Source organism: Theobroma cacao, chromosome 1, assembly GCF_000208745.1.
Source record: "Theobroma cacao cultivar B97-61/B2 chromosome 1, Criollo_cocoa_genome_V2, whole genome shotgun sequence".
NCBI classification, from domain to species: Eukaryota; Viridiplantae; Streptophyta; class Magnoliopsida; order Malvales; family Malvaceae; genus Theobroma; species Theobroma cacao.
This window is the reverse complement of record NC_030850.1, coordinates 4,158,983-4,168,507: the sequence shown is the minus strand read 5'-3', so window position 1 is coordinate 4,168,507 and position 9,525 is coordinate 4,158,983. Positions and strand designations below refer to the sequence as shown.

Here is a 9,525-nt window from a genome sequence, read left to right as displayed (position 1 = left end):
CAAGAATTACTAGTAGAATGACTTTGATTCATGTTCACTCCACAAAATTTGAGAAAGTTCCAACAAATAGTGCTGCAACATTAGATCATTAATTACGAGAAATACCAGAAGAAATGAGAATTCATTCACCCTCTCTCATATCATGCAAAGGGAGTGGCAACCATGAACAGAAATCACGTTCTATTATTATAGACGATGGGGGGACCCAGTCAAAGGAGCCAAATAAAGCAAACAGAAACAAAAACAACAGACAAAAGTTAGTGAAAAGCGGTTTCGGGGATAGAAGGGGATAAGGGATACTGTGGGCTGCCTGCCTGCCCGCCCTGCCTGTTTGGGTAATTTCTTCCATTAAGAAGAATAATTTGGTTCATTGCCGTAATGCAAACAAAAATTCCTTTAACGTACCAATGCCACCCCACATTTCATTTTCTATACAGTGCCAAGAGATTGAATTTATTACTAGCTAGTAGTACTATATTTACTAAAAAAAAGAGATGAAAATTACTAAAATAGTATATAATAAGAATGGAATTGTGATTTTTGGGTTGTTGAAGAAGAAAAAAAGCAGCCCGCGGTTTTGGAGAGTAAAGAGTTGCAGAGGCATAGTGACGTGGTCTTTTCACAGGAGATTCTGTTGTGCCTAAATCTATAAACTACTCTGTCACTCATACGGCGTCAGAGAGACCAAAATACCATAATCCCTACTTGCTATCTATACTTCCAAAAACCCATATTAAAACAAAACAAACAAAAAAATCATTTGCTACAGTTGTTTTACTTTTTATGAAGGAAAAATTATAGCGGTAGGTGCAGTTCTTGGCTGTTTCTTACTACTCGTAGACTACTATATTTGATTTCTGGAAAGTTCGTTGACGATAAATGAGGAAGGAGAAAAGAGAATTAAAGTATTGAACAATTATTGCCAATTACTGTTATAGTATATATATTTTATTAAAGGGAAAAAATTTTTGAAAATAAATATCCAAATTAAAAATAAAAATTGAGATTGTTGAATATTTGATTTAAGGGGCGATGTACGTATTTAATTTTTAATTCGAATCTATGTTTTTAAAAAATTATATTTGATTAAAAAAAACGTTTTAGAATTTGTAAAAGTAATTGGGATATATATAGTTAATTAGGCTATGATTATCATTTAAAGTATAGCCGACTATTGTTGATTTTTATCACAAAATAACATTTTATTTATTCTAAACAAAAAAAAAAAGTGATTAGGTATGAAACGCAGTTCAAAGAAGCGGCTACGACCTTTGTCGGGAATTATGGAAATAAGCAAAATTTGTCTGGCTGTAGGAATTGCAAATTTTCTTCCCTAAATCTTGCTGTCTATTCTGTTTTACTGAAAACAAATACACTTGGAATATCAACCTTAAATCAACTCTCACTCCTGTATTCTGGGTTTGACCAGTTTTAAGGAATCTAAACAATTTATTTTTTACTACCTAAAACTTAATATTTAAAACGTATTCCTCATTCCTTCCATATTTATGCTATTTCAATATTTTATCCCACATGGAATATATGTTTACTTTCGTTTTGGGTATTTTTAGTTTTTAATGAACTTTTAACATTGAATTTTGAAATTTTTATCACAAATTTTGTCTGATTTTGGTGTTTAGTTTTATTTTAGAAAAAAGGATTCAAATTCATTTTTTAACTTGAAATTTCAGAAAATTCTGAAATTAAAATTTTATTAGGATACACATTTTGACTCATATAGTTAGAAAATTATGAAACGTTAAAAAAAAATGAAAAAGCATGCAACATCCAGAAAAACATATTCTATAGTGTTTAATTCGAAAATAGTGAATAAATATTTAGGGTAAATTAAGTAAACATTAGATTTCAAATTTGCAATTAAAATAGAAACAGAAACAGTATAATAAATTACAAATAACTCAAAAAAAGTTGTCTTAAGGGTTTTTTTTTTCTTTCATTATATTTTCTTAAGAAGATTGATGAATGTGATGTTTTGAAATACATATTTTATATGGAAAATGATCAAATTTTACAGTTTTTTTTTATATATTTATCCTAATATTCAATATACTTTTCTATGGGCAAACTACATACTTCGATATTTGTGTGTTTAAGTGTAGCACTTCATGAATGGACTTTTTGTAAGGGAAGAACACCCCAAAAAAAGCAAAAAAAGAGAAAAACTTTCACTCCATGACAAGGAATTAAAATATTAATAGTCTGGTAAGTCAAAAAACTCTTATCAAACAGAGAATGGGATATGAAAATTTGGCAAATGTGGGTCAGAGTCACATTCCTTGACAGCCTACCATAATTTAAAGGACAAAAACGAATTATTTATGTTTTTTTTATGGGAATTATTTGTGGTATTAATAAAAGAAAAAAAAAAGAGGAATAGTTTAGTAAAGCTAATGCGCAAGAAATTTGGCGCATATGGAAAAAAAATTGTAAGTTGCTTTACCAGATGTAGAAAAAAAAAAGAAGAAAAAACATGCCACTTGTTTTACGGTTAGATGATTCACGTGGTGTTGGGGTCGCCCCATTTTGTCCCATATTCTCCTTGAGAAGTGTGTTTCCTATGATTTTTGCCACTTGGAAATTCCAATTCCATTTCTATTTTCTTAGTAAAGCTGAAATTACTTGCAATATTATTTTACAAATTGAACCACAAACGTAGATTTGGGCCAAAAGGAGAGTAAAAACCTTAGGTTTTTGTATTGATTACCATTTTTCCATCATAAAAATTGCTACTATTTTAAATATTTTGAAGTGTAGAGCTATGAAATGGACCTGCATTTCCTCATATTTGTAAAATAAGTAAAAATGGACAATATTATTGTGAATAATAGAGCTGATTAAATTCAAACATTGATGGTGGTCATGGTACCTCTTTCTGAAACTGAGTTATCATCAACTTACAGATTATACAATCAGGCTGCCACATAAGGCTGCAACTTCTTTCTGACATTATTTCCCTGCTATATGCTGTCCCTGTGTCGCAATTTTACCAAATGAAATGGCTGGTAGTCATAGAAGCATGCAAATCATGGCGAGTGACATGTTCCTTTACCTTTTCACCTTGGATCAGCGCTGTAATTAAAAATGTTGGATGAACATATTTTTCTCATGCTTTATCGACCGAAGTTGTTGATAAATCTTTTATACAGAGGATCAAGTTTTATTTTTCAACCTTTTTTCTCTTGTTCCTTCGTAGCTTCCTCAAGGAGAGGATCAAGCTTAACTAGACGGCTCTCCAATCCTCACAATTCCAATATTCCTTTTCAACATACGAACTAACAATACATTAAGGAAATCTGAATACCAAGGGATCATGCACCCAAAAAAAAATTTGATCTGAGAGGATTAGGTTGACCCATAAAAATTATTGATAACCATATGGGGTTCACAGGACTCCTCAGTCGTTCCCAAGAGACTGTCAGTAAACAGTTAAACGACTTAGGTTTTCTAGGTGATGCAGCCTTTGCTTGTTTGGTTCGGTACGTATATTATATATTATTTTACTTGGCATGTGCTTCGAGCAGTAATAATATTTTGCATCTCATTTGGCTAGCTCCCAAAAGCCAACACATGTCCATGTTTCCTAGTGCCCAAATCACCAATGATTCACTTGCGAAAGTACATGCATATCGACAATTTCATTATATATTTGTATTATATTAGAAATTTGCTGTTGTTTTCCTTTTTTCTGGTAAATTTCTATTGATTGATTTTACCAATTCGTGCTTATCGAGGAGAGGGGATTTAAAAGATTGCTGGTCATCTTGAATATGCAACTCTTCGGTTTCTTTCACCCTCAACAGGCTTGAAATTACTACTATATTGAACATCGATTGTGAGTCATACATGCAATTGACAGCATTTGGAAATAAAAACAAAAACATATAATTATACCAAATTGATATTCTCCTAGAAGATGCCTATGAAATTATACTGTTTACACATTGATTGTTAATGGAGATGGTATCCATTATTGCACCTTGTAGCATAGTACATGTCCATATATAGGTTAACATAGTGACCATACAGATCTAACTTAGTAGCTATTCAAATAATTGTATGACACTCAGAGAGTTTAGATGTCCCAGCTGACATGAATTTGAGTTTCATCATACACATGTTAGAACTTAGACAGCTTCTCAGATCAACATCAAATATTATTAGGGTACCACATTGCCCTTAGAATAGATAGTTTGTAACGTCTTCAAAAAATAAATACCATACCTCGGTATAATCGTGTAATCGAAATTAAAATTTATAGAAAGTTATTGATTAAACAAAAACGAACTTATTAATAATAAATGAACATCATTCTTGAAACAATAATTAATACCACATAAATTTAAACATTTGGATTTTGATGTATGTTATTTAAATTGTTGACACGGATTCACTTTTAAAGAATTGAGACTTTAGCTCTCTCTCATCTTTATCCAAAATGGTGATGGGTGGAAAAATGAAATTCTTGCACTTCCATTGAAGTCTCCATATAATTAATTGTTGGATAAAATATCTTCACTCTCTAAATTTTAATTGAAATTATACGAAAATTCATTAATTTTCAAAATAGATACTTCGTCCTAAATGTCTAAATAATTTTAATGTTAAATATGAAATATCTAAAATGTCTTTTTTTTCCTTTTTCTATTATTTTCTTTCTCTCAAGCTAACCAACAACATCTTTTGCACCAATCAACCACCCATGGAGAGCACCAAATCAGTGCTCCCTAAGAGCATTGGAGCCCCAGTCGGGCTCCCAAAGTAATTTTTAAATTAATAAAAAAAATTGATAAATTATATAATAATAATTTTTAAAATTAATAAAAGATAAAATTATCTCTTTAATATTATCACATCATCAAATTAATAAAAACATTAACGGTTGACTAACGGCTGGATCTATGTGTCTAACGAAAAAAAATTTTTGAGAATAGAATGTCTATTTAAAAAACAAATAGACCTTCGTATAATTTCAATCAAAATTTAAAAGATAAAAGTATTTTACCCTTAATGTTTATATAATAGCCAGTTTTTCAACCATAAATGCCGTCTGAAGCAAGTGTATATCATGTTCAAGACATAATTGCCCAACAGTGCGAGTGAATGGATTTAATTAATTCCATTTGGGTTTACTTTCATTTTAATTTACAGGGGCAGATAGAATTGGGATAATATCAAGTGCCAGCATAGAAAAGAAATAAAGCACTAATTAATTCTTAATGTCAAACTAAAGACAAATTAGGCATTAATATTTTCTCCACCCTAGTCTTGAGGAAAGTGAAGAAAGAAGAAAGCACATCAAACCTAAGTTTTAGGGGGGGCGGCACATCGGCATGGGACCTGATCAAGAAACATTATTTTTCCTTTATGATGGCACCGATTTAAGCAATGGAAAGAGAAGAGATTGAGAAAAAAGGGGTGCGGTATTTGTGATGATCCATTAGTAATAACAATACTATTAAAGAGGTTATGAAAATGAAGAAAGAACCTGACAGAGTATGACGCTAAGCCATGCTTTTTCGGTTAGGACAGAATTGTGGGTCAAAGCTTTTTCAGAGGCAAGGGAATTAAATATTAAATTTGTCTGATTGATAATTTCGGTGAAAAAGACATGAATTCACCTTGAGAGAGAAAGAAGCAGATTCCATTTTTAATCTTAGGCTTTTTGGTTGAATGCATTTATAATAAGATAGTAGTAGTAGTAGTATTAGTAGTTTCTATTTTTTTATTATATATATACNATTTTTTTATTTATATATATACATATATAAATGTTTATATATTCTAACCTGGTGCAACTTCACGTTAGTAAGCTTGCTATTTGGATCAGTCTTCGTTGAGACTTTTTTAAGAGAGAGAGACAGAGAGAGAGAAAAGAGAGAGAGAGAGAGGGAAAGAAAGAGAGAGAAATGGAGCTCTCACAGCATGGTTTCTTGGAGGAGTTATTGGCTCCCAGAAGAGACAGTTGGACAACTTTTTCGACTGGGGTGACTGAGTTCCTCCCTAATGGATGGAACTTTGATTCTTTTGATGAGAATCCAACTTTGGCTACATCAAATCTTTCCTTTGTGGGATTCTCCCACCCAACTGAAAACCCCAGCTTTGAATGTCCTTTCGGTGAGCATCAACCCTACCCTTTTGCTGATGGATTTACAGTCTCAGAGATGGATTCTTCATATACCAAGAACGACACATCTCCTTTTCCAGCTCAAGAAGACTACCCATCAATGGTTGATGATGAAGAGTTTGGTCTTCTCAGCAGTGATCATCAACACAGCTTGGAAGAAAGAAAGAGTAGCTGCAAAGTTGAGATGGAGCAAACTAGCAACATTCAAAGTTTTAACATGGGCTTGTTTGGAGAGAAAAAGACTAAGACAAAGAGGTTAGAAGGTCAACCCTCGAAGAATCTAATGGCAGAGAGAAGGAGAAGGAAGCGACTAAATGACCGACTTTCAATGCTCAGATCAATAGTCCCCAAGATCAGCAAGGTGACCCTGGTTTTTTCTAATTTGCTTAAGTTTCATTTTTAGCATTATAGTAGAACCCAAAGGAAGTATTTCATTTCAGAGTTATGCAATCTTTTAAAAATAAGTAGGCTTGTTTTAGTGAGTAGAAAAGAGTTCTGAAACAGAATGTGAACATTTAACAGATGGACAGAACATCTATACTTGGAGATACCATAGATTACATGAAAGAGCTTCTAGAAAGGATCAATAAGCTGCAGGAAGAAGAAACAAAAGTTGGTAGAGATCAAGTAAGATTAATGAGTAACCTGAAGGAGCTAAAGCCAAATGAAGTAATGGTGAGAAATTCCCCCAAGGTAAAGGCTTCTGCTCTAGTTCTACAATAACCCATTCAATCAACAATTAATTGAAGACTCAGTTCCTAGACTGAACTTCTTTTCATGTAATTAAAACACAGTTTGATGTAGAGAGAAGAGAAAACAATACTCGAGTCGATATCTGCTGTGCAACCAAACCAGGATTGCTGCTATCTACAGTGAACACATTGGAAGCACTAGGCCTTGAGATTCAACAGTGTGTTATAAGTTGCTTCAATGATTTTTCAATGCAGGCTTCTTGTTCAGAGGTATGCTTCTTTACCTTAATTTTCTGAATTTCTGTGCAAGTTTTAAACTCAGCAAACATTTTCTTCAATAATGCGTATTTCTTCTAATGTATTAGGTAGCAGAGCAGGGGACATTGATAAGTTCTGAAGACATAAAGCAAGCATTATTCAGAAATGCAGGCTATGGAGGCAGATGTCTGTAGAATAGGAAGGAGGAAAATAAGATGGTCATCTAGAAAAGGCTAAAGAGAGGGAATTTCCCTGAATTTGTTCTTCAAGGAATATTGCAAGTGAGAAGCTGTAATAACATTTTTCCTTTTTCAATAAGCTCTGTTCATTCATCAGATCCATCTCACAACCTACCATGATTTATCTACCCCTTTTTGGAGCATCTTATAATATAAATATCATTTGTTCCTCCTCTTAACATTATTCCAATAGGTCGACATTAAATGGTTGAGAAAGAATTTTGTTCATATTTTTAATGTTATAAGAATGTATCCAGAGCAAAGTGTGCAGAAATCAATTTGTGGTTTATTAATGTTCTTTCTGTAAACTTACCATTATAATTCTGCATTTCCTATTGCTGCAGCAGACATAACCAACCAATAATTGAAATTTAGATGGGTAAAAGACAGTGACATATTGTCCCTAAATCTTAAAAAGTATCTGATATGCTATTGTAAATTACAGAAAACAAATCATATTAATAAGAGCATTACTTATCCGGAGAAGCAAATGTACACATCAATAACATCATTTTCTACAAATAAAACTGTCAAGCAATAGGTCTCTTTCAAAGCATGTCACAAAGCCAACAGTTAATGTGGATACTCATCTGAAATAGGTTATCTTCTCAAAGTTTTCCTTTCCCCTTTTTGGGTCCTATTATCTCTTCTCTCTAGCTTAGTTTAATTATTAATTTCATTATTAGGCAGTAAGACAAAGAAACTGCAACTTCATGGTGGTACAACAATCCAATCTATGCCCGTGACAACAACTGCACATGAGCAAACTCACTTTTCTTGTTATCAATACTACTTTCTTCTGTTTCTTTTTCCCTCTTTCTATTGTCAATCTAGTTGGTACAAGTTAAAAGTAGAAAAATTAAACTAATTAAACCAAATAATATAGTAGTGTTTAGACAATTAGCCACAATCAAGATTCCCAAGTGCAATGCTTAATCTTATATTCCACAAAAGTATGATGACATAAAAGGGTATATAAGTAACTGAGACCGAGGCAGGGATTGAGAGCAAGAAAATTGAGAGGCCCTTCTGTTTTCCACTGTGACATTTTGTTTCTAAAATTATTGATGCTCAGCAGGGTTTCCTCTTCTTTTACCCTTCTTCAACAAATATGATTAGCTGTAATTTCTAAATCAAGAAGGTTACCCACGAATGTTGGTGAGGGACCAGCCGCAGAGGTTGAAACATTTGAAGCTTACAAGAAAGAAAGATTTTTGCATTGAAATCATGTATAAAGAGAATCTAGTTGCAGTAGAAGGGCAGCCTTATCAGCATCTGATGTGATGCTCTGCATACTGCATAGTAGGAATCAGTAACAGCAATTCTATACACAGAATCCCTTGCTGCGGAAGCCAGAAACTAGATCTACAAGTCTCATTTCTTTATTTCTTTTTACTCATTTTGTAGTATACACCACAGAAAAACTAGCATCTTCTGGACTATCACTGTGGCACTGTCCTTTCCACATATTGCCCTCTTTGTTTCACATAGAGAAGCATGGTTTCCACTATTATTAAACTACATTCTGTTATTCGTAATATAAACTGGAAATTGGCAGCCAAAAGTTTGAAATGCTAACAAAAGCATTTGGGACATGGCATTCATAAGTAAATATCAAAGCATTTTTTCAGAATCAGACCCTGTCGTTCACAGAAATGCTAATAAGAACAATTAGGATAAGGGTTTTTAAGCAGGAACCAGTTCATGTTCATTAAAAGAAGACGAGGTCGCCTTCTGATGCACCAGCCCATCTTAACTCACACATACTTCTCACTTCTCATGGTGAACTTTCTTAACTTTTAGTTTCTGAAAGTTCCCTGTAATCTGCTTTAACATCAGCTCACAATGCCTAAAAATTCCATAAAGGCAACCTTAGATTGCAAAGCCTTTTAAGAGGCAGTCCTTGAAATTAGTAATTTGAATATTCTTATGTAGATAGATTGCATATGTTTATTCATGTATCTTGAATTAATGTGTTCACATGTCTTATCAATTGTGATTTATGTAACTAGATATAGAGTCACTTATCGTACCTATAAACACTCCCTTGTACTTGGCAATTGGAAAGCGAGTGAAAAGTTTCAAAAGATTTTCCTCTTCACCCACCAAAGTGGTATCAGAGCAACTATTCTTAGTTTAAGAGATGACAAGTAATGGATTGTATTCCTTCCAATTTCCTCGTCTTACAAAA

The 9,525-nt window shown here is 32.9% G+C and overlaps 1 protein-coding gene across 1 annotated transcript; it reads left to right on the top strand.

Moving 5' to 3' along the window:
- Positions 5,766 to 7,510, top strand: LOC18611397 (transcription factor bHLH93). The gene is made up of 4 exons (XM_007047632.2): positions 5,766 to 6,506; positions 6,668 to 6,838; positions 6,940 to 7,107; positions 7,203 to 7,510. The coding sequence occupies exons 1-4, from the start codon at positions 5,928 to 5,930 to the stop codon at positions 7,287 to 7,289; spliced, it is 1,005 nt and encodes a 334-aa protein (XP_007047694.1). The 5' UTR covers positions 5,766 to 5,927; the 3' UTR covers positions 7,290 to 7,510.

Coding starts and splice junctions, on each gene's coding strand:
- LOC18611397 (XM_007047632.2), top strand. CDS start 5,928: ATGGAGCTCTCACAGCATGGTTTCTTGGAGGAGTTATTGGCTCCCAGA. Junction 6,507..6,667: donor TAGTCCCCAAGATCAGCAAG/GTGACCCTGGTT, acceptor AACATTTAACAG/ATGGACAGAACATCTATACT. Junction 6,839..6,939: donor TGGTGAGAAATTCCCCCAAG/GTAAAGGCTTCT, acceptor ATTAAAACACAG/TTTGATGTAGAGAGAAGAGA.